General features: G+C 43.1%; 2 protein-coding genes across 4 annotated transcripts in view; both read right to left on the reverse strand.

Annotated features, from left to right (window-relative positions):
* Window positions 1-12473, reverse strand: part of TKT (transketolase) — a 40708-nt gene extending 28235 nt beyond the window's left edge. Inside the window, exons 1-4 of the mRNA XM_044451425.1 lie at window positions 12285-12473; window positions 2875-2992; window positions 1847-1960; window positions 619-716 (exon numbers count right to left, since the gene is read on the reverse strand). Of these exons, the coding sequence (XP_044307360.1) occupies window positions 619-716; window positions 1847-1960; window positions 2875-2992; window positions 12285-12391 (437 nt within the window). The 5' untranslated portion in view covers window positions 12392-12473. The remainder of the gene's footprint in view (window positions 1-618; window positions 717-1846; window positions 1961-2874; window positions 2993-12284) is intronic.
* Window positions 12474-21312: 8839 nt separating this feature from the next.
* DCP1A (decapping mRNA 1A) overlaps window positions 21313-26149 on the reverse strand; it is a 39199-nt gene continuing 34362 nt past the window's right edge. For all 3 annotated transcript variants that reach the window (XM_044451268.1, XM_044451267.1, XM_044451269.1), the window contains one exon: window positions 21313-25342. In XM_044451268.1, coding sequence (XP_044307203.1) covers window positions 25262-25342 — 81 coding nt within the window. In that variant the 3' untranslated portion in view covers window positions 21313-25261. The remainder of the gene's footprint in view (window positions 25343-26149) is intronic.

The following is a 26149-nucleotide window of genomic DNA, read 5'->3' on the forward strand; positions in this document are numbered from 1 at the left end:
ACCCACACGTGATGTACAGAGACCATAAAAGTGGAGGACATTTTGCATAGCTGTACTAGTAGTTCTTAAGTGGTCATCAGCACATTCCCTTGACCCATCCACCATCCTGCTTTGGTGTTCTGGTTGACTTTGTTCTTATTCCTAGAAGCAGATGGCAGCATTAATTTTGCTCATTAAACTGCTGTTGATACTGAATTTTTTCTTGCTTCAATAGGTGGTCTCAAGAAAACTGGGGGAACAGGTGGAAACTGCTAAGGACACGTGTGCCAGAACAGGTGCAGAGCCCATGTCTGACTGCTTGTCGAACTGCAGTTACAGGTAAGTAAGCAGCCTGTCTTTTTCTGATTTGAATGAATCAGACAGCTATAATCAACAGAAGTCTATCTAGTCGATTAGTTCCCTTGTATGAAAGGAGAAGAAAAAAGGCTACACATACATTCAAAAGGCTTGTTCATACCTCAGCTTCTTGAGAACATTGCCCACTGTTTTCAATTTCCAAAGCAACATTTGAGAAGCTCATCATGCAAAGAAACAACATTCTTGATCAGGTGGCACTTAGGTTTTGCATCTTTATTGTCTTTTCTTAATGCTATTTAGGAGGATGTTCAGGAAAATTACCTTGCTCTGTCAAAGTACTTCCCAGTGTAGGCCATGCCACACGCAGCACCCAGTCCCTGACCAAGTGATCCAGTAGCTACATCTGTGAATGCTTGTTTCTAAAAACAAGAAGTAAACAATATGTAAAGTGGCGGAGGGACAAACAGACAGCGAATGACTATATCACAAACAGGAAAGCACCAATCCTTTGCACACCAGCCTGACCAAAATATGTACAGCTGTTGAATGGCACCTGTTACTTTGATCATTTTCTAGATTCCACTGAATTAAATGTATCTCTAAGTACTGTACAGTCATGATCTCCTGTAGATTGTAGGCACAATGTTTTGAGGTAACACAAAAATGGTTGCACCTGATGAACTTCAAAAGACAAAGCAGATCTAAGACTAGACCAGTCATCTTCAGCCTGGTGACCTCCAGATGTTTTGACCTTTGAAGCCCATCAGCCCCAGCCAGCCTGGACAGTGGTAAGATACTGGAAAATGTTGTCCAAAACATCTGGAGGGTTCCAGGGTTGAAGGCTGAACTAGGCAACTGTCTCTGTGTTTGTCCTCACCAAATTCCACTGCCACTTTCTATTTCTTTCTCACTCACTCCCAGAAATTCTGTGATTTTATGAAGAGAACGATAGTGAGTGTTCCTAGGGGTGAGTAATGCAACAAACCATCCATTTCCTGAACTACAGGAGACACATTGAAGCTCCAGAAAAGTAAGTCTGTTTTACTAAAATGGCATGCAACAAACTAAAGTGGAAGCAATCAACTGTGGCCCTCCAGAATTTGGCCTACAACTCCCATCAGCCCTAGCCAGCAAGAGTGAGAGATGATAAGAGCTGCAATCCAACACTTTTTGTGAGCTGTCCATTCCCCATCCTTCCCTTACATCTCCTCTAGCAAATGTACTCAAACAGGAAACAATTGTCTGTTTGCTGTTTCAGTACATTTGAGGTCCTTCTGCTTCATTTCTGCAGCAAACAGCTGCTGCATCTACACTGTGAATTCTTCCTTTGCAAAAGCCAGCAGGCTGGTGCACATTGCTCAGTCCCTCTTGCTTGGTTCCTCTTGCATGCAGGAGCAATCAAACAAACCACGGACCAAAATGTTCAGATGGCCACATACTGCTAAAGGAATGCCCAAGTCAACTAAAGGTGTGGAATCCCATTCTCAACCGGGCATATGTACACACGCTTCGTAGCTTATACAAAGAAACTCTGTTTGCTGAAACTCACTGGCACAGGGTGGCCTTCCAAAATAGAATCTATTTTTCTCAAGTTTAACAGTTCTGATTCATGGATAAAGCCCGCTTCAGCCCAGACTGCATACAAGATGGGTGCTGCGTGTCCCTAGAAAAAAGGAGAGAAGTGAAACATTTAGGACATCTTAAGAAAAGGAGCCACGTGACATGCAAAGGTATAAAAATGTGTTGTCACGTTACACTGAATAATTGAGAACAACCTGCTAGGATCAGTGTCCTCACACCTAGTGCCCCCAAGCAAGGCTGATTACAAAGCGTTCTAGGAGTTGCAGTCCAAGTACTGGAAGGATCCGGGACTGAGAAGGCTGCGCTCTACGTACTAAGCAGAAAAGAGACCAACCCTGCTGAGGGCTCATACTGGACGAAGAGGAGACAGGATGTACGAAGTTTGAATGAATATAGTCAACTAGCAGCCAAAGGAAGAGCAAGTGGCTTGACAGAAAATTGGACTAGCTGTTCCAAAGCAAGGAATAGCAGACATTTTAAAAACAGGACTAGAAAGTAACAAGAAGGAGGGCAAGAGCAGACCTTAGTAAAGGAATCAATATCCATAATTGCAAAATAAAAGTTCCTTGAGCTCAAAAGCAAGAGGCTCCATATTCTTTCTTCCTGCCCTTGTATTGCTCCACATACCATGAGAAGAAGCAAATCGTCAAAGCAAGACACCATGTATTTATACGAACACAGGATTTCATGGATCCTGCAAAATGCAGTGGGACCTACTAGCTCAGACATTCGCTCTCACTATGTGTAGAGATGGGAATGAGGAAAAAATAAACAGTTGATTGAAATTCATGGAACAATTAACTTGCATATTGACTGGAGCAGGAATGACTTTCCCTGCATTTGAGGCAAACTCTGAACCAGCCAAATATATTAACACTCACCTGATGATATTTTTTCGCTATTGCTAAGCTCCATAAGAGACCTAACTGACTATTAATCAGAACTAGCCTTTGAGAAATCACCTTGGAGACCTGCATGAAAAGATTTAGCTCTTACCTTGGAGAGAACAAAACGGTCGTTGTTGGGATTTCTGGGATCCTGTGGTTTGTACCTCATGGTATGAAAAAACAGCACAGACATGATTTCTGCAGCACTGCAACATGATGTCGGGTGGCTGCAAGTCAAAGCACATGGAATGTTACAATCATGGTCCCTTGTCAGGTCACATTCCTATCAGTGAAATACCAGCATGCCTCTCTTCCTGCTTTCTGCAGGAAAATGTGCCATTAGAAGCAAGCCTGAGAACCCCTAAAAACTACTATTATCCTGGTGCCAATTAGCTATATTCAGCTCAGAGCTCATGCTATTTCTGTCAAATGATATTAACCTGTAGGTTTTCATGACAGAACAATTTGAGCACCCTTTTGTGAAGGAACAACATCAGAATTGGCTGCTGTTGTACTAATGGAGCTGACTGAATGAGCAATTGAAGCTGTTTGCTATTCACTTATATTATTAGAGAAGAGCATCATCTCCTGCAGAGGACAGAGGCAGATTTCTTCACTTGATGAAAACACTTAGGTTATGCCCTTGAGGCTTTTAAGCTTCCAAACTCAGAGGTTTACAAGCACCCCATGGTGGATGTCTTCTCATCCACAAGCCAAAAGTGTTTGCTCCCTTCTCCTGTCATATGGACCAATGTGATCTTTAAGGTCCATTAAGAATACCCTTTTAGCGTGTGCATGTATACCAGGTACCTGGAGCAGAGGCTCACAAATATGCCAGTCAGGTTTTTGGTCGCTGGAGCAGGGCGGTTGCATTCTTCCCCTGCTACCATCTTTTACCTGGTGACATTTTCTATATCCTTTCCTTTGCTGCCAACCTTGAACTTCAACATGGAAAGCTAAAAAGGTAAATTCTCTTAGGATTCCATAGTATCTAACACTCCTATACAAATATTATGCACAGTTATCTACTTTGCACAAAGGGCAATGCTACTATCATCCTGCTCCTTAGAAAGGGAGAAAGCAGGCTCTGCACTCCAGTGTAATGTATGATGCTTCCAAAGACTGTATGAAAATACAGCCTGGATTGAAACATACAATTGCTCACAGACTGTGGGCTGGGTCAGTGTTTGTTCTACTGAGTGGATTTAAGAATAGTCCATTTCACTGAGCATATAGCATTGTGGTATCTTTCAACAAAACATCCTCAATGGGGTGACTCACTATTAAGTATGTTTAGAATTGTACTAGTAGAGTAACATTGTTCAAGCATGTTTCCTTAGATTGCAACACAAGATCATACACAGTTTCAAATAGTTACTGGTCAAAACCATCAATAACTCATTGTGATGCTACTTCAGAACAAATGCATTTCACCTGGGAATAGCAATCAACATACTATGGTATAGCTGATTTACCATGCTCAGAGAGTAAAATCCACTTCTTTGGAGATCACACAGCATTTTGCCATTTCCTACATTTTCCATGCATGTTAGCATCTTAGCACATTTAATTCAAAGATGGGATATAAATGTTGTGGGACACCGACAGAAGTTGAGTCTGCACCCTGTGTTTATGATCGTTTCAATTAAAAATGGCTCCCTATTACATATTTTCTTGGAAACAGCAGTTTTATTATCCATTTCTTAAACACATGCAAATAGTTTTAAAATGTGGAATGAAGGTTAGTGTCCATCCCTTGGTAAGTACTTTGCACACTAGAATTCAAACAATTAGCTTTAAGTCACAACTCAAGCATGTATTAGTAAATATTTACACATGACAGTTAATCAATAAACTTTACATGCTTGCTCAAGACGTTCATTCCTTAAATCTTAGAAACTTTATACTTAACCATTTCTCTAAAGAACTGGTGCTCTGGGGGAAAAGTTTTAATAAACCTATTGGTAAACATGTGGAAATAAAAATAAATTAAAGACAGAATAAGCTAACATTTTAAAAAGAAAACAGTTATTTAGGACATTTTACAGCACATGATCTCTCAGATTCAGCTTTGTGGCACCTTCAACACATTTGTAATAGCATAAGCTTTGGTGGACTAGACTCCACTTCATCAGGGCAACTAAAATGGCAATGCCCTCTGGACATCCTTAGACTGATATACAGAATGTTGTTTTGACCATGACAGAAGACTTCTCTGATTTTGCTAATGTTCCTCAAACACCACATGCTTGAACTGGATTAAAAACTGCATCGATGAACAAGAGAAAAATTAAAAATTACAGTGCTTACTTTAAATGTGCTTACACAGTCTTGTTACAACCAAGCAAGTCTCATTAAATTCAATGCAATGGGCTTCCATTAATTTTAATGAGACTTGTGCAAAAGCCCTAAGTAAGCATTTCAAAATGAACTGAGATATTGCAATAGCATGTCTTACCAGAGAACATCAATTACATGTTTGATGTCAACCATAACTGGAATCCAAGAAAAGCCATGCTCAAAAACGTCAAACTCAACACATTACCATTTTTTTCTTTTAAAACTGCAATATATATTTTCTTTTCTATAAATTTGCAAGAGGCATTTCTAATAACTAAAAAATCAAACTGAATAGTGATAATGCTTTATTTCTCTAAGGAATGCCAACATTATGAATTTTATTCAAACACAAATTATAAATCTGGAGCTTACTTCTAAACTCTAGATCTTCTTGCAGCTTACCTTACAAAAAAGTATTCCTCCAAAACTACAGTAGTCAGTTATTCTTTTCCCCCTTTGAAAAAATAAAATCTCTCTTCTACCAATGGTCAGATTCTATTACTTCTGGTCTAGTCAAACTGTTTGCATTAAACACAAAAGCTCTTTTTACTCACCCAAAACAAACAGAACTGCCGTACAAAAATGCTTGCTCAGCATGCACAGCTGACTAAGCAAAAATATACCAGGTGCAGGGGACTGTTATGCAAAGGCAAAAATGGCCAGAAGGAATGGGAAACTGCTCCCTGACAGTATACACTGCCTCTGTTTGCAAGGTCAGTCCATGGTGGACTGTATGACTGTGCAAACAGACCCACTGGTTATGTGCTATATGCCAGAAGCAATTTTGAATATTCAAGCCATGATCACAGCTTGTCATATGATCTGAACTCAGCAGGGGTGGGTTGTACAAGGGTTAAACAACCCACCCAACACACGGGCTGAGTTCACACATCGTAAGAAGCAACCTTGCATGTTTGCCATGGTGTGCATATTTTTACCTCCACGTGCCTGATTGGGGTTCAGGCTCAATGGGGGACCTGGGGGAATTAGTTCTATGACACAGCCCCCAGATGGCACCTCCTGCTCACGCACATGAGGGGCTTCTCTCAGGCACATGCAGGAGAGGAAGGGGAATCAGCTGAGCAGCACCGTCCTTCCCCAGCACCAGCCGGCTGATGCCCTGCTCCTGCTCCAGGCAAGATCTTCAGGGGAGGAGGCAAGCAAATTAGGGATGCGTCTGACAGCTGCCCTAAAGAGCAGCTCTTAGAAGTGCCCTCTGGCGCTGCAAAATGGGTATCTGGTCCTGGCCTTAGTACCAGGAGGTGCAGACAACACAACAAAGCACTGTGGTACTAAAAAACCATTGACAGACAATCATTTCTGTTTGCAGTTTCTAAAAACCAAGCATATTACACTGAAATACTATGATTGGGTTTGGGGGACACGGCAGAGCAATAATGGTAAAAAGCCACATTGATCATTGTGGTGTGTGAACTATTTTAGGGCAGACTTATGCAAGAATGGTGCAACCCTTGCACAATCCATCCTTTGGAGTTTGGATGAAATGACAAGCTGTAGTTGTGGCTTGATGTTTTGCATGATGCTTATGGGTCCTGCAGCTCATTCTTGTTTAAATAAGCCACTGTGATCTGCACAATCATTCGAACCAAATCAGTGCTTGTTGGTATATGAGCTACAGCACATACAAGCATCCATTGTGACTATTAAAGCTGCAACCACAGCTTGCTGTGTTTTCCAAACCCAGCTGGGGTGCCTTGTTCAAAGGTCAAATAACCCATGGCCAAGTGAGTATTAGTATTAAACCAAGGACTAACCTCTCTATCCCTACATGCGGAGATGGGGGGACCATGTGCGTAGGCAGGAGTGTGCGCACTTGTATGTGCATGCATGGGAGAGTAAGTAAGAGAGGCTGTGTACTACTTTGTGAGAGAGGATTGCGAATGTATAGAAGTATCAGCCCTGGCTATACCCATCTCTGGCCTGCAGCCTTAAGAGCAAAAATGAGCAGACCTTAGCATTCCCTATCATTGCTCCTTGTCATTGTTACAATATTGTCCAACAGTAATCCTGTACTTTGAGGTAGATCATGCATATATGGCATACTTGCATTGTCTCCACTTCTTAATTACACAGACAATCACTTCAAACCTTCGTCACTTCCTCCAGAAAGACTCCTACTTTAGCAAATAAAACGGGAACCACCCTGATGTTGTAAATGTTTCCCTATTGCAGTAATACTTTGAAATTATGAAAGGCAGCTTCCTTCAAAGGAATCAAAAGGTTTTCTTTGTGGTTAGGTGTTTTATGCTAATAATTTCCTCTTGTTTGCTCTTTTCTATCATTCCAAGTTTGGGTTGATAAATAAGAACTGCATTAAAGAGTTGAGGCAATATATAATGCAATCTCATTTAAATCAACACAAGACGTAAGAATATAGAAGAATTATGGCTAAAGCCAAGCCACACTGTTTTGCCTCAACCAGAGGCACACCTAAAGGACAACTGGACAGCCTGAATGACCTCTCCTCTCATTAACACCCCCTTCACCTTCAGTTCTTTGAAGGATGGGCTACATTCCTTGCATGGAAGACTAAACTTGGATCCAGATAAAACTGAGATTATGGCAAGAGGTTGGACTGCAGTTTCTAGAGAGGGGCATGGCTTTGAGAAAGCAAGTTTATAGTTTGGATGCACCCAACCTTGTATCCAGATATGCTGCTGGATTTTCAGTTGATAATGACAACCAGTTGTGCTTCGTATAATGCAACAAATACAAGTTCTCCTGTCTGGGAGGACTGGGTTGTGCTGCCGTCCCTCTCTGTCCTCATAAAGTCAAGGATCAACAACCATGACATCCTTCCAGATGTGCCCTGGAGTCCTCCAGATGTGCTGGACTGGGATTCTTATCATCCCCAGCAAGCACAAGGCATGCTCTTGAGGATTATGACAACAGTAATCGAACAAAATAGGCCTGACCTTGAATACCATTCTATTGGGCTTAAAAGCGAGATACTTGTTTTTTAAATTTTTGCTGCTTAGTTGTTTAGTACATCTGTTATAAAATTTAAATCCTTGTTAAAATTTACTATTATATCATGACCCACTAAGTAAGAGCTGATTCATGGGCAGGGACAATGGATCTAGTGTCAGCCAGCATTTTCATTTTGCTCTTGTGTCTTTGTGGTGTGCCAATCGAAGTGCAGATCACTGCAACTATGGTTTGTCCATGTAGACATTTCATCCAATAGCAGTTAACACAACCGAAGGGCGTAGTTCTTGCACAGCAGCAGGTCAATTGAACAAAACCAACCAACCCAACACAAAAGCCCGGCTTAGCATGAACACAGCAGTGCACAATGCCTGACCCTGCCCACTGCAAGCTGACTTTGCATTCCAGCTTGGCCTGTCTCTCTCCAGCCAGAGATATCCTGGTTTGCACATTACACCGTCTGTCCCTGGGTTGTTCAGCCATGCCCATTTGCGGGGAGGGTAACTGGGCAGTGTGCATTAGCACACTTTCTTGTTCTCAATAATCCATTTTAAAAAGAAACTCCAGATTTATGAGAACCAGGATATAGTGTGTAAACCCATTTTAAAGCATGGTTTCTGATTCTGATTTGCTGGTCCATCCCAAATCACGGCTTCTCAGTTTAGATATTACACCAAACCATGGTTTTCCTTAACCATGGTTCAGCATGACATGAGCTTAGTTGCATATTTGAGATGAGTAAAGGAATGCATACAGAATCATTCCTTTCCCTTCACTTCCTTTGTCAAACATAAATTGTGACCAAAGATCAGAGCAAGAGTGTACAGCATGTGGGCCCTACAGTTCCCATCAACCCTAAACAGTATAGCAAATGGTGATGGTTGTATATAAAACTTATGGATAGCCACAAGCTGACCATGTCCTGGTCAGGGTATTTGCAGCTGAGATACCTCAAAATAGCAAGTGTGACTGAGGGGCTTTAACATACCACAGAAAAGCTCTTCAATAACAAAGCAAAATATTCCTCTAATATGCTGACTTCAGTGACACCATTACAGTCAAAGAGTTTTGGAAGCTGTGGACAACATTCCAAAAGAAGCCTTTCGGGCAAAACTAGTTCTAAATGGATAGAGGACAAAAGTCAATGTTTATCAATGCAAGATTTATTTCAATTTAGTATGCAAACAAAGGTTTCCCTTTTTCATGAATATACTAAAAAGTGCTTTTCTTTAGTATAACTAAAACTAGGCTAATTCTGGCATAAACTTAGTCCAGAAAGCTGAACACAGTATCTATATGAGAAGACAGGCATTTGGCAAATAATACAGTTTTAGTTAGCCTGAAATTCTGCAGAGTTAGTTGTGACTGACAGGCACAAAATAAAAAAGAATTCTTTGTTCTAAAGCATGAATTCTTTCCCCTTTCTATTTGTACATCAACTTGGCAAGTCCAGCTTCTCTTCCTATCATATCATAATCTGCATAAAGAAGTTATATCAAATTTTGCTTGTTAAAATAAAGTGTCCATACAGTATGACCATGATTTCTGAATCTCTCTCATTACAGCTAACACCTAGATAAATGATGCAAAGTGTCATAAAACATTGCTGCCCATAATGTCAGAGCAACTCTTAAATCAAAGAACAGGAAGAGAACATCAGCATAAACAAGTATTTCCCTCCAATGCACACACACATACTCCAATATCTATTCTACCTGTGTTCTATAGATGGAACACAACGCCTGGATAACAGCACATCTGTTTACACCATGGTTTACTGAATATTTTAAGCCCACTGTTGAGACCCACTGCTCAGAAAAGAAGATTCCTTTCAAAATATCGCTGCTCATTGACAATGCATCTGGTCACCCAAGAGCTCTGATGTGCAACGAGATTGATGTGGTTTTCATGCCTGCTAACACAACATTCATTCTGCAGCCCATGGATGAAGGAGTAATTTCAACTTTCAAGTCTTATTATTTAAGACTTACATTTTGTAAGGCTATAACTGCCATAGATAGAGAGTCTTCTGATACATCTGGACAAAGTAAATTGAAAACCTTCTGGAAAGGATTCGCCATTCTAGATGCCATTAAGAACATTTGTGATTCATGGGGTCAAAATATCAACATTAACCAGAGTTTGGAAGGCATTAATTCCAACCCTCATGGATGTCTTTGAGGAGTTCAACACTTCAGTGGAGGAAGTAACTGCGGATGTGGTGGAAGCAGCACAGGAACTAGAATTATGAGCCTGAAGATGTGGCTGAATTGCTGCAATCTCATGATAAAACGTTAATGGATGAGCAAAGAAAGCGGTTTTTTGAGAAGAAATCTATTCCTGAAGACTGTTGAATCTGTTGACTGTTGAGAATATTACATAAATTTAGTTGATAAAGCAGCAGCAGGATTTAAGAGGATTGGCTGAAATTCTGAAAGAAGTTCTACTGTGGGTAAAATGCTATCAACAGCGTAGCATGCTACAGAGAACTCTTTAGTGAAAGGAGGAGTCAATCAATGCAGCAAACTTTGTTGTTGTCTTATTTTAAGAGATTCCCTGGCCACCCTGGCCTTCAGCAACCACCACCATGATCAACCAGCAGCCTTCAGACATTAAGACAAGGTCTTCCACCAGAAAAAAAAAAAGATTGCAACTCACTGGAAGGCTGATGATGATTGCATTTTTAGAGGTAGAATATTTTTAATTAGTTATACACATTTTGGACATAATTCTATTGCACACTTAATAGACTACAGTATAACTTTTAAGTGCACTGGGAAACTGAAATTCTCTGTTATGCCTGTACAGAAAAAAAGGTTTGTTCCCTTCTGTGGAAGCTTAACCATTCCTAGGTCACAAAAAAATGAACATAAATCTCTTATTCAATTTGCCTGTGCAAGCATCTCGGAGTAAAAGAATTACTGTGGGTTAAATACCATATCTGCACACTTACTCCACATGTAGCTTACTAAACTTAATTGTGAAGACTGCACCTTCTGTTTAAAGACAACAGTCCTCCGCTCAGTTGAACCAGCAGGCTCCTATTCACGCTGCAACCTGACACGAGCAGTTTCATCGGGACATTTCCAAACCTGGCCTGTACATTGCAGGTGTTATGAAACGTAATCCATATCTAGGGCTTGCTTCAAAGTAACACTTCAAAACCTAATCTAAGCCCTAAAGGCAGCCTTGCATCCATTTTGCAATTCAAAATCACCCTATTTCAGCTCTATTCTCCATTTTGCCTTTAAAACGCAGATGATGGTCGTGGTGGCAGATACGGCTAATTCGCAAAAGATCACCAGACCTCGCTAGAAAAGTTGTAACAGGTCTAAGCTGGAAAATCGGAGATTGCTCCTCGAGACACGCCCCGCTAAACTGGAATACAATGTGTCTAAGTAACAGCGCTGAGGCATTCAGCTAGAAAGCAGACGCATGGCTCAAAGATCAGACAGATTTGCTGCAGAAATTTCTAGCCGGCCCCACGACGGGCTTACACGCGGAGCTCCATCAGGGACATAGGAGCTCAGGAAGAAAAGGCAACGGGTGGGAAGGCCTCCCTCCTCCAGCCCAAGGAACGGAATACATCACCGCGCTGCCTCAGCGTGAAGTCCTTAGTGGAGGACTACCTGGGAGGTGTGAACAAACCGGGGGAGAAATGCAGACGAGGAACCCCCTCTGCTCATGAACACAGCAAGCGGGGGGCTGTTTTTGTAGCTTTGATCTGCGGGGGACAATGCCAGGCTCATAAAATGCCATGGATCCGGCTGAGGGAGATCCAAGCGCCCACGCGAGTGGCTGGATCTCTCTCGGGTGGGGTGGGGGGCACATCGGCGTCGGGCCCACCCAGTAATGGGTGGCCACCTGAAGGATGGTAAGGATGGTGTAGAGAGAAACGGAGGCTTGGGTGTGAGTATTCCCCCGCCATCCGTCCGTCCGTCCGTCCGTCCATCCATCCATCCTCAAATTAATGTGACCCACCGCTCCGCTCTGCAACATTTCTGCAAAGGCAAATAGCTACTCCAGAACGTGCGCCCGGGTGGGTGCGCGGGATAGGAAAATGCTTCCGAGCATGTGCAAAGTGCTTCCCCTTCCTCCCACGTGAAGGTAGTAAAAGCCCTCGTTTCTGGGATGCCAGGCCTTCCAGAGGAGAGGTGCAGCCCCGGCACCTCCCGGGTGGGGAATTCATCGCCAGCTGAACCGCCCTCCCTCGCCCACGGTTTGGCTCACCCGGAGCCGGCCGCAGTGGTGGCCCTGATGGAGCTGATGCGGAGCCGATTAGCCGTGTCCTTCAGGGCCTGCAGCGTCTGCTGGTCGGGCTTGTGATAATCCTCCATGGCGAAAGGGGAATGTGGCCGGCAGCAGCTTCAGGTTACAAGAGGCGGCGGGCGGTGAGGCGGCGGCGGCGGCAGCAACTGGCGCTGGGCAGGCCCGGGCTTGGCAAATGAGGAAGGAAAGGCGGGGCCGTGCGGCCAAGTTTCCCGGCCGAGGAGGGGCCAAACGCCGCGGCAGCCTCTGCAGGCGAGGGAGGCGAGGCGAGGGCGGCCGGGCCGGGCTGGGCTGCTCGGGCGGGAAGCTCCGGCCGCGCCCCAACCTCTGAACCTGGGCGCTGCCGGGAGGCGAAGTCTTCCCGACCCAGCGGCGACCACGGCCGGCTAGTTCACAACTCGCCTGGAAGCCGCATCCCTCTGCTCCCTCCGTCCCTCCCTAACCGGGGAGCGGAGCTGCGTTTCTCAAGCCAGGTGTGAACGAAAAGGCGCGAGCAAGCAAATGCATCAAAACCCATGATGAAGTGCATCAAAACTCCAGCGCAGCCGTCTCCTATCTGGCCCCCCCCGCAGATGTTTTGGACTTCAACTCCCATCAGCACCAGCCAGCACGGCTAGTGTTCGGGAATTATGGGAGTTGTAGTTCCGCTTCATATCGGGAAGCGATTTCCAGTGCCCCCAAGCTACCCATAAAAATCAGAGCAGAAAGGAAAGGACTGAATGTAGCTGAAATCAGGCACAGGTCCGCCCCAGACCAAAATGCAGAATGGAGCAACCCCCCCCCGCCCCCCACTCCAAGGAGGTCTGATCGTGTCCGCTTGGCATTGAACGCGGACTTTGCAGGGCCGGGAAGGAAGTGCGCGTGCGCGTGGGCTGGAACCCCAAAAAGAAACACCCTGTGCTACCATATCTTTATTGCCATTTTTATTTTCATAACGCTGGAATTTAAATATTTTAAAATATGATCAAAGGTAGATCTGCAAAGGAAAGAGCTGAATAAACTCCAGTAGTCGCCTTACGTTTCTCTTTCCAACTTTGGCCATTGTTATGTGCTGTGAAGGCATCTCTGAATTATCGCAACCGTATGAATGAAAGCCCTCCAAAAGGTCCCATCCATGGCAGCCCCGCTCAGCTCTTGCAAGTTCAAGCTTCATGGAAACAATCCAGCTCACAGTTGATCTTGTTCTTCCTTTCGCCTTCCCTAGAATTATGATCTCCCCCACCAGAAGATTATAAGTGGAGATGTGTGAACCCACAGCCTCTCCCCTTCACTCAAAACTGTCTTCACTGCCAGGAGAGAAATGGACAACATGCACAAACCTTGCTCCTGCTAAAGTGTGCAAATAAATCAGGAACATATAGTTCACAAAATAATTTTATCAACTCAGAAGCATGGGTGCATTAACAATAGAAAATCATTTTGACTACAGTTTTAATGCAGTCCTATTTTTCCTTGCATGCACTATAATGGATCACCTGCCATTTTTGCACCACTAGTTTTTATGTGCACCTTCATCTCCATTCACACAGGCTCAGATACAAGTAGTTGGCTGCTTGCTTGGCATGGAAACCTGAGAGATATGTTGCCCTAATACTTGGTCTAATTGGTGACGATTTTATGAAGTTTAGTGTGGCACCCCGTCTCCACCACGCATCTTCAACTGCTGGAAACAGATAAGGAGGGCAAAGGAATCATGCCACAAGGGCAGGAATTTCTAACCATGCTTCTGACCAAGATTTTGCAATCAGTCTCACTGGATTGAACAGCTCACAACTAGGTGCATTAATTGCTTAAGTGGTGATAAGCCTGATGGAGATTCTCATCTCTGGGTGCAGCTTTACAGGATGAGCCCTTTCATGGTGATTGGTCCTGAGCTGGATGAGAGAAAAATCTGCCCTTCCGGTTTGTCTGTGTATGCTCCTGGAGTTGGCTCTAGGTTTTTTGGAACCCCCCCCCCCAAAAAACAACAACAACAACCCCTGATACGTATGCTGCGGGTTTGTTTACAAGGAGAGTTCACTGAGCATTGTTAACTTACGGTGCTAACTTGTTCTCAGTAACAGCAGTCAATCAGCAAGGCACCCAACAGCTTGAAGAGACAAACAGTGAGGCCTGGTGGTCTTAAAAAGGGGTCTGAACAAGGGCCAGGCTAATTGCCCACTTTATATACCCTCTGTTGTTTACGGAAAAAACATACATTGTTTACACAGTGCCTAGCTCCGCGATTTGGCAGAATAGTCTGTCACAGCATTCTCTTCATACGCTAGTATTGGAAGTGCTAGCAACCGATCAAATGGTTGGCAAGGTTAACGAGCAAAGCTGTGCTGTGGCTGATGGGAGTTAAGAGTAGCCTGTGCCACAATCAAGTTAATTAGATGCAAGTTGGTTAGCAGGCCTGATAAACATGTGCCTGCTCATTATTTTCCACTTGATGCTATTTTATTTATTTATTTAAATTTTTTATATGCCGTTACATGCCTCGGCATCTCAGGGCGGCTTACAAATGTAGAATTAAAAACAATAAAAAATTCAATAAGATTATATAAAAACAACAAAGCGACTGTTAACAAGAAATTAATTTTTAAAATAGCTGTTAAATAAAAAGGTTATGTGTCCATCCATTGTCCATCTTCCTTCCCAAGACAACTGCCAGATTTGGCTAAGCAAGATGGAAGCCACTGAGGCATATAAGCCTTCTTTTCTGAAGGCTGACATTCAGCCTGGCCTAAATATTTGTCCTTCTGTAGCTTTCTTTAAAAATACTAAGAACCATAGACTTCAGGTCTTCATTACTCTGGTGACCCCCACTGTCTCCCTGCCTCTGAGACCCTCACGTAATTGTTGGAATCACATTCCTGGCCTTCCCTAAAACTCACAGCATCATAAGCTTCCGGTTCTCAGCAAGGCCCACTGCTGTCTGGCCTCCCAAAGGCTCAGTGGGAAACTGTCCACTCTGGATTTGCATAACGCTTCAAGTGTTTGGGAAATGCTAACCACGCACCCTGGTCCAGCCTCCCCTGTGCTTGACAGAGGAGCCTCTTCCTCTTTCCCCATTTTCCTGCAATATCATCACCAAACCATTCAGCACTGACAGCGATGGGACTTTAAAAAATGAAAGCAGGTTCACAAAGTGGCAGCAGGTCACAAAGCTGCAATTTGACTTGCACACTGCAGGCAGATGTCCAGGCCAAATGGCAGCTTTGTAGCCCACTACTTATTTCCCCAACATTTCTTTAAAGGGGGCAGTGTGGAAGCACTCTTTGCAGCAGAATCTGGCTGGGAGAGGCATTTGCATGGAAAAGTCCTCACTTTCCCAAGTAACACAAAGACACAAGCCCTTCTCCCAGTCCCTCAAGAACCTGCAAAAAGAGTGTTTTGGGCACACTTCCTCATCTTCTCCTTTCCGGTTAGGAACATGCAGTTTGGGGGGGGGGGGGGGAGTCAGGAGCCCCAGCAGGTCCCTCAGCTGTGCGACGTACCGTAAGCAGATAGCACCTCAGGAAGTGACAGAAAACCCAGTGGGGGGCACAGGTCCTGTGGTGAACACAAGGCTCTGAAGTGCCCCCCACTGCTCGCAGCAGAGAGGCACTGTTACACCCGGGGTGGCAGAGCAATCGCACAGAAACCAGGGCTGCATTACAAAAAGGCAGGTGGCACACCTGCAACCGTTGCTCTTGAGTGGTCATCTTTTAGCAATAGCAGCACAATGCCTTGCGCAGAGACCATTCAGAAGTGTTTGAGTGGGATAAAATGGTTTACTCCCCACAGGTCCAAAATGGGCCACTGACCAATATCTTTTTTCGGAATGGTGAAATAGTATGAATAGAAAACACGCTTAGCTACAGATTGGTGTACCGGCAAGATCAAACCCCTTGCTAGTAAATTGGCAACTTCCTCCATTAGGGTTGGAGAGCGAGGAGTAATGTAAACCATTCCGAAAGGAGGAAGGTTTCAAATTCAATTTTGTATCCATGCTGTAGTATGGAAAGAACCCAGCAGTCAGATGTGATGGATTCCCAGGTGGAAAGATGGTGACTTAGGCGGCCCCTGCATGGGTGTTGTGAGCTTGCTGCTCCCTCCCCAGCAAGACAGACACTCCAGCACTTATTGTAAGCATCTTTATTCTACACAGAAGTCTGTAAGCATACACAAGTCTCTGAGCATACACAAAGTGAAATGTTGAGCCCTCTCTGCCCCCCCCCCCTTTACCAATGCTTTGCTTATGAACCCTTCTGGGCCTGTCTCGGGAAGGGGGGGGCACTGTGGAAACAGGCGCACCTGCATTCTTCCCTCTGAGCCCCCAGTTAGGCCACCCTGTGGCTGCGATGACAGACCTTTGGGTCCATCTCCTCCAGAGGCTGGAGTTCTCCATCCAAGAGACTGCCCATCTCCAAATCTCCTCCTCAGAACATTGTTGCTGTTCTTCATTCCTGCAGGTGGTGGACTGGGCCCCATGACTGGCCTTGAAATAATCTCATCTTGAACAGGCACAGATGGGTACTGAGAAACTGGGACTGCAGATGAAGCAAATATTCCATTATCAGAGTTCGAGCGCTCAGCCCTGTCTAGGGCACCCAACTCCCCATCAGGCTCAGACTCGGAGCTATCAGTCCCACCAAAACGGCTGAGCATCTTCTTGCGTATGCCTGGGAATCTCACCAGAATGTGCGCACATGACTGTGGGGGTGGATGTTAGTTAAGGGGCTGGTTTGCGTCTTTTGTCTGAAATGGGCCATTTCCTGCCTTGTGGGGGTTGGGCACTGTCCCAACAGCATGGTCAGTTTGGGGGATCCACCTTCTGGTTGTCCCAAAACAGGATCAGGAAAGCCACCTTAACCAGAGTTTTTGCAAGCTTAACCCCCATCCCTGTCCAAAAATCAAGCCACAGCCAGTACTAATCAACTTGCTGCAGCAATGTCAGGAGACAAGGCAAGCCAATCTCAGCTGTCCCCATTTGGGAAGGAAGGTTACCGCCAGTCCCTTGACTTGAGCAGCAAGCCTTTCTCCTACTCTTGCCAAAGGACTGGTTGGTGCTTTGTCTTGGCCACGGTTTGTTTGTTGAATGGGTCTAGGCAACATAATAAAGAGCACTGGTGAGTTTATTGAACCTACTACAGGCCATAGACAGCACACCAAATTTACCATGGCTGATAAATCACACAGCACATCAACAACCCTCCCCTGGGAAATTTGACCCATGCATTGCAGGTAAAATTTCCTGCACCAGACAGACTGCTAGGCATAGCAAGGGCTGCGTCCCTCATCCCCACCCCACTGGTCCTCCTCCAGTATCCCAGGGGACAATGCTGAGGCACCAAGCACTGGGGGAAGCAAGATGACCGCCGCCACAAGTTGGGAGTTTTGACCACTGTCATCTGTGCAGCTCTCATGGGTTTCTCCCAGGCTCCTGCCAATGCTGGAGGAAGAGTGGGATTGTTCATGGGCAGGACCCAGCCACTTGGTCGCACTTCCTTGCAAGGAAGTGAGACTGACCGGTTGCTGCTTCTGCTGCGCACCTGTGCCCAGGGCTGTTCCCCACGGGTGCATGAGGGCAGGGTTGTTCAAGAACCATCCCACTCTCCCTCCATCAACAGGAACCTGGGGGAACAGGCAACCCGGCCCTTTGTCTGTTCCCATTGTCATCACACTGGCAATGAACTCTCTTAGTTTTTGGCTTGACCATAGCTTAGCATGTTTTCTAGGTTTGGACAACCTGTCAAGCCATGGTGGGTTAATTGAACCCACCAACAAGCCATGGCTAACTTGTTCAGACAACACATTAACCCTTAGAAGCCATGGAGGGTTCTTGTATCATGTGAACAAAGACTGTGGCTTCCTTGATATGTGACAAGCCCACTATCCTGTGTCCATTGGTTCCTGCGCCTCTGCTGACATTATTTAAAGTCATGGAATCTCATAGGCCGCCAAGCAGCCTCATCCATCCTTTTCTACAAAACATTTACCTGGTTGCTTAAGTCTCCAGTTTTCCTGATGTGGCTGCCTGCATGCAGCTTTTCTCAAGGTGCCTTCCCTCCGCTGTTTCTCTGCGCATGAGCGGTCTTCAGAACAACCCATCCTAATCCCAGGAAAGATACCTTACAGGATCTATCCTATCTTCTTGAGGGCTCTTATTTATAAACTGTATCCACCATTCTTGTCTGCTTTTCTCTGGTAAGATCTTTCTTTTTACCAGAATTTGGGAGGAAGCCCAGCCAATTAGCAGAATCACATCCTGATTATCCAGGCTCCTCTTCTGGGGTCCTCTTTGTTTCCTCTTCAAGCCTCTTGTGATTGTAGAATCCTTACAGGAGATTTGGGCAGCACACAAGGAATTCTGGAGTTTCATTCCAGTTGTGTGCAGCAAATACTTGGAGGAAGGAAAGACGAAGAAGCCAGAGTGGCCTCCTTGGCCATTTTGCACAAGGACTGGCTGCTCTGCTTTGCTGGCAACTGGAGACAAACTGCTGCAAATTTTGTCTCCCCTGCTCTGATGTCCTTTTCTGTGCCTCCTCCCTCTCCTCTCTCAAAAGGATTTGCTTAGTCTGTCTATGGCCTTGTTGTAGCCACTTTGTCGCTACTGTATAAAGTGTTCAGGTGGGTGTTGACTTCCACTAAACTACACTAGATAAATAACAATGTTTAGTTTCTTATTAAGTTCCAGTAAGTGCTACTGGAAGTATAGTCAAATAATAAAACCAGCACACATAAGATGCCTAGCTTGTCTCTCCTTCAACTTCCAACTCAGCCTTATCAACTCTGGGGACTGCAATGGTCAAAACTAGTCGCACAGCACCACTGACTAATCCAGCCGATCAAAGAAGTCCAATCAAATCAAATTCTACTAAAAATACAGTTCTTCCCAACAAGAAATTTAGTCTGCTGATCAATCAAAACAACTGCTCCGTATTTCACCTCAGTGCTCCCCTGGAACCAAAGTACAGGACTCACACCTTCTGTGTCTATTCACAGCCTTGCCTTCACATCCCCAGCATTTGAATCCTGGGTATGTCTCTGGTATTCATTTGCTGATTTAATTTCATCTGGAAGTTCATACAGTGTGTGATTCCAACAAGTTAAAAGTAACTGTTCCCTATATATTTGATTCCTTTGTATTTATTAAAACAACCTTCTTTTGGAACTGACTTGTCTGTGTGCTTACCTACATAGTTGTGCCACAATGAAGGTGGAAAGATCATTTAGATATGTGTAGTTCTGACACTAAATACCCTTACACAAGTGTTCAGCGTAGACACTCATTGACAAGGTTGACCATGTGAGGTGGCTGGTTAGAATAAACAGCCTAGAAAAATTAGTGTCGCTTCCACTATTGACAAGCCTATGAAGCCACTTATGTTCCCATGTGGGGCAGGGAACACCCCATAAACAGCAAGTGTTTCGAATTGCAATAAAATAACTCCTCTTCCTTTTTAAGATTAGAGCAGAGTTCACACCAAGTATTTTTGTTTTGGCTCTTACACTTCCCATGTATTGCACTCTCCAATATTCCACAGCTCCAAGAAGGAACACACTTATTTATATGTTACCAGTAGCTCTAGTGCGATTTTAGAGCTCCATACACCAGGACTGTTTCCAGACAGTTTTTATGGAATCACTATGATGCATTCACTATGGAGGTCTATACATCATCTCCCATTTGTAACCCTCCTGTGTTTTCCCAGTGTTGCCACTTTTTATCTTACTGAATAGTGTCCAAAGTTGGGGAAAACAGAACAGTAACTCAATCTCCACAGCTGTAGATGTCCCCGTTTTTTTAAGGTGTGGTATTGACATGGGCACTGGCCACAGAACCTGGCATCCTGCCATGCAGCATCCTCAATCCTTCCTGCAGAACACTTGGTCCAAATTGCCTGAGGGCATAATCCTACAGGGATGCTCATAACCCTTGGAATGTGGAGGATTCCAAGCAACCTCTCTAGGACAGCAGGCCAGAAGGATGGCTCATCCACTCACTCCTCCCACCCTGCACCTCACCTGGTCTCCTCTCCTATCTTTCTCTAGATTGCCTTCTAAAGTGTTTCTCTAGGGTTGCTCTTACAACTCCATAGAGAGCTCATGTGGTTCTTTCTGTGCTGACTCCAGGGAGGGTGTGGAATTTCATTTCCAAGCTCTGAGCTGCTTTCCAAACTCAGAGCTGATCTCCAAACAATCCTGTTCTTTTAGAGACCACCTAAGCCAGCAGTCCTCAAACTTTTTCAATAGGGGGGCAGTTGAAAGGCTGTGGTGACTGTTGCGGGCTGGTGAGGTGGGGTGCCTGGGGGCGCAGGCCGGTGAGATGCTGTCCGGCGTGTGCGAGGCGGCATCAGGCACACGCAAGGCATTGGGTGTGTGGGGCGGCGCCTCACTCGCTTGGAGATCTCCCAGCGAGTCCAAAACCATCTCTGAACAAGCCAGCCACCACCTCCCCGCCTTGTTGCGAGGCAGTGGCGAGCGCACGCGTACGGTTGGCAGGCAGTGGCGGTGACTTGGAGACCATCTCCGAGTGAGCAAGCCATCGCCTCCCTGCCTGTGCAGCAAGCATGCGCGTGGGCCGTAGTTTGAGGACCCATGACCTAAGCATTGCTGTGTACAAGTTCCAGTTGGATTATGCTCCTTATTAGCTTGGCCTTGAATATCAAGTATCTTTTGGAAGGCACAGAAGCACATTTAAGATGTCTGGGCTGATTAGGTAAATTTTTCACAAGGGGTCCAGTAATATTTCCTCTGTCTTCATATAGGATTTGGGGATCAGGCTAGATGGCCCAGGAGGCCCCTTCTGACCCACTCTGTTTCTATGATTCATATTCATAATGCATTTGTGAACATGATGGGTTACACTGAACACAAAGGACAGGGTTGTGTGTTAAAATGTTCTGTTCAGTTTCTGAACTGCAACATGAGTTTATCGAGCTATCTTTTAAATTTTCAACCTCTCTTCTAGCTAGGATCCCTTTCAGAGTATTGACTACCACCAAGAAAAGTAAGGCAAATATTTGTCTTTCAAGTTTTATTACAAAAATATATCTGCAAACATACAAAATTTTCAATGAAAAATGCTCATTCTTAAACATTTATGCAATAACTTAATATTTGCCAACATAATAAGATGGCACAAATTACATACCCATATTCTGAAATGTTAATGATGCTTTATGGTGACAGTTAAAATGTTGCTCAAAAACTACTGGGCATAATCCCATCCAACACAGGTGCGCATCAACTTAGTGAGGAATCCAACATGCAAAATACAGCCCTATCCCCAGCACTCCCACCTATACAGGGGCATTGGAGCACATATACCTTGCACTAGGCAGTTAAGGAGAACAGAAGAATGTGGGAGGCATGCATAAAAATCCAATTCCTCTCCTAATGGCCGCTTCAGCTTTCCATGTGCCAACAGAAATAGGAAAGCACATCTCTACCGAGCTTATGGAAAATTTTCAGGGTAGGTCCTGCACCTGTCAGACAGGATCATGTCCACAGTTTTCCCAAATGTTGCTACTTAAAATCCCAAAGATCTGAAGCACCTCAATTTCTCAATATGAATGTGAGTGCAAATTAAAACAGTAAACCCAAACATTTGAGTATAGTGTGCATTTTTAACAAAGAACCACCATGTGTCCACAATGTTAAACTGGTACAAAAACAAACCACAAGGGGAAGATTATTGCAATTTTTTCCCACATAAAGTGAAGATATTGCATCTTAACATTTTTGCAAAGATGTCAAAAACTGAGGTGAAATATATATTGCACACATTCCTCTTTTTAAGATATGCTTAAGCAACTCAAGTAGCCAACAAAAGGTGGCACTCTGTGTGTGTGTGTGTGTGTGTGTGCGCGCGTCAGTGAAAACTATTTAATTTATGTAAGGTGTGTTACAAATATATACTTTCAGGCACATCTTTAAAATAATAGCATTGTTAATGTAACAGTAACTATAACTTTTACCTATAAAACAGCAATCAATTCTTGAATAAGCTGTATGTCTTAAAGCCACTTTTGAATAGACAAATATTAAGCATTGTTTAAAAGCATCATACAGGAAACAAAAAAAATACATGCTTAGTGAATATTCATTTGAGAATACAATCTAAAACATGGTCTACTTTCAGGAAAGAGAGAACACCTTGCCAAAATAAATGCTCAAATTAATGGCTGCATTGGTCGGTTAGCTATGCATTTGTCACTGCTGCATGCAGGTAACAAGAAACAAATGTTATAAATCCAAACTTGGAATTTTAAAAAATGTTAAAGTATTCAGACTATAGCTGTCGACTGATTTTCACATTTTGTAAACATCTGTTATTTAATTTTGCAACATTTGTTTTTCAAAGCAATTCTTTAAAAGTTTTTCATTGTTTTTATCATCACATCACAACAAGTAATAAGAGCACTAGTGTGGTATATGCTGAATGTTGCAAACAGTGCTTAGTACTGTGTAGTAGAATCCCATTCTCCCAGCCTGAGCCTGCTACATACGCAAATGTAACGTTGATGTGTGTAAGAGTCAAGATTAATGCAAACCCACTGTCAAAAAGTAGAAAAAAAAACTTTCATTACAACTTCTAGCTAAAGACATTCGCCTTAGAAACAGAGAATTATTTTTGATGTTGAACATACTTCTAGCAATTGAGAATTTGAATCTGCCAGCTACCAACTGAGATTTCCAGAAAATTACAATGCAAAGTGGTAAATGGGAGTACAAAGTCTATTGTAATAAATCGTTCTTGAAAATGTCATTGTTGTTCAACACAATATTCCCTTCTTGTTAACACTTGAAGACACAGGATCTTAATGGTACATTCAAAATCAGGGAACCCTTTTTATTTGTTTTATTTCTTTGGATATGCTCACTTTAAAGGTTGTGATATAGTTCAGCTCATTATCACTATGCCTAACATGCATTATCAGCCCCACTCTCATGTTTATGGTTAACTTTCTTCTTTCCATGCACAGTAATTAATGACTGCTCTTCTTGGTTTTCTATAAACATAGCATTATATAAATTTGGTCTATGTAATATAGCCACTTAAAATAGAATTTAAGAGTACTACACTGGTTGGGTTTCTTTCCTCCCCAAAAAAATTTATCAGAAATCTATTTAGATAAGGAAGCTTTTTAGTACACATAGATGGATGTGCTATTAATGGTCCAGCACACAAGCAGAGCTCATATGTTTCTTACAAAAATCTAAAAAGCCTGAAAAGATGCATTCGAGTTCCACAATTAAAGCCAATACATTAGTCAAATGTGCATGTCACTACTCCCATATTTCCCTGAATTCTGCACACTTATCCAATATCAAATACAAGGTTTGTAACTAGAAACACTGAATTCAAAGGTTGAAAAGTTTCTCTTAGAAGGCAGAGTTTGCTAAACATAAAAAAAATCCAAAAAAAAAATTCACTCAAACCGAAGTATATAGTTGAATGATTAAAAAAAATCAACACACTGTTTATATCAAAAACACTGGTTAGTAATGAAGTCATAATAATGAAAGCTTGGTTGATGAATCCGAACTAGTACCTGGAACTTATGCTGTCATCATTCTCACATTAAATGTTAAAGAGTTAACAGGTACATTCTACTCCAGGTTCTTTTCCATTGCAAATCCTACTGAAAGAATGGGGCTTGTACAAGAGCCCAGCTGTGCTTTTTTTTTTTTTTTTTTACAAACTCTACCCATTTCCAAGGATTGCACAGGAAACTTATGGTAATATGCATTGCCAGCACAATGCTCTTCCTACATTACAATGATGCTTTGACAAATAGGCAGTGCATGTTGACTGGTTAAACTGACTACAAACCACTTTTCACAATATAAAACAATGGCATTGTATCTTAAAAAAACAAACCCCCTATCCTTTAGACATTACTATTGCTTAAATAAATTGAGATTTATGTTACACTAGAGTATTGCTAGCTACTATCACATGCCATAATGAAATAAATACAAGTCACAGAGAGATCACTAGCAGCCTATCAAACAAATAAGAGATCAGAGTCTGACTTCCTTTGGGAGTAAGTCTGATCTTCGTATATAATAAAATCTTAACCCATATATAAGATAGGCCCACAAAAACCTGCAAATTAAAAACAATATGGGGAGGTCTGTCTGCATTTATTACTGATGTGCCAAGACTGTAAATAAGGTTACACACACTTCTCTGGAAGCAGTCCATCCTTTTCCTGGGAAAATATCTTCCCAAATTTGCATTTAACCTGGACAGAACAATACAGTAGCCACAATGATATTCTATTCATCGTGTTTAAAAACAATTTGTTTAAAAATAATAGCTTTAACAAACCAACCAACAAAATACATTAAAGTTATTGTTAACTACATTTAAGATATTGTTAACTCCTGTTTACAAGGTATTTGATAACCAGGTTGGATTCCACCTTAGTAAAACCAAATACATAGATCAGCCCTGCACAATATTGGCTTCAATAGGTTGGTCAATGCTGTACTAAGGCCATCCAGCTGGAAGGCTAGCAGCATGTCTATCTATTTCCTTCCAAAACCCTAAAAATATCCTCTGGATATTCCATGTCTGCTTAAATTAGAGGCTGCTTTCAACATTCTTTTCGCTTTTATTCTGCTGCCAAACACACAGCTTAGACCACATCTGCCCCACTTATTAATGTACACATATGGGGGTGGGAGAGAATCAGGCCAAACTTTTTTGTATTATTCAAAACTGCTAAAAAAATAATGTGCTGTTTAACATGAAGACCATTTTCCCCATACAGAAGTAAAAGCCTGCTGGTGATTGGTCACAGTGAAACCTAGATCACTTCTGAGAGCAATGTCTCCTAGGAGGCTACAAATTAAGACTTCAAGAACTAAAACTATTTTTTAAAATACTACAGTTTTAAAGAAGAGGCATAATTGTTTCTGAAGCAGATAGGTGGTCAGTGGAATTGAATTCACTTCAGTTATAGTTTGATGCTGTCGGTATTCTTGGTCAGGACTTGTACATAAACTTCATGAAGAGTATTGAGAAATTTTGCATCATTCTGAAAGGGGAAAAAACATAATCAAACAAATGACACAAACCATCTTTACCTACTTTCCTACTTATTTTTCCTAACTAGACAATCAAGAAATAAGAAGCATAAGTTAAATGAAGAACCCAGTTTCCAAGAAATACTGACTTCAGGAGCATGTGCGGAAGTCAGGGGAAGAGGAAAATGAAGGAAAGGACAAAGAAGCAAAAATACCTGCCACGGTTGCTGTGGAACCATTAGGACGTTGGGAAAATGAGCAGGTCCCCACTAGGCAGAATGGCCTCCAAATGCAGCAGTGGTGCCTTACTACATTTTGAGGCAAATCTAGTTTGTCATGTTTTGTGGACCCAGCCATGCTAACAAACCATGATTCATTAACTACAAATAACCCAGAAAGAGAATGCATGGTTTGTTGCTGGGTTGTTAATCATTGTGTATTTACAGTGCCTTACAGATGCTCCTCTTTCACTTTTCCACATTTACAACCTGGAAGTGATATGCGTTAAACTGACATTGTTATCTCTTGATGTACACAAGATACTCAATACTGTGAATGTGCAAACTATTTTTATTACAGCACAATACTTTGAAGCACCTTTGGCAGAAATTACAGCTGAGAGTCTTCTTGAGGAAGTTTCTGTCAATTTTGTGCATCTGGATCCTGCAGGATATTTGTCCATTCTTCCTGGCAAAACTGCTCTAGCTCTGCCAGGCTGGATGAAGATCATCAGCGACCATTAACTTTCAAGTGCTGACACAGATTCTCAGTCAAATTGAGACCTCAGCTTTGACTGGCCAACTCACACTGTTTTTCAA

The sequence above is a fragment of the Varanus komodoensis genome, unplaced genomic scaffold, assembly GCF_004798865.1.
Source record: "Varanus komodoensis strain SLA01 unplaced genomic scaffold, ASM479886v1 scaffold6_2, whole genome shotgun sequence".
In the NCBI taxonomy this organism is placed as follows: Eukaryota; Metazoa; Chordata; class Lepidosauria; order Squamata; family Varanidae; genus Varanus; species Varanus komodoensis.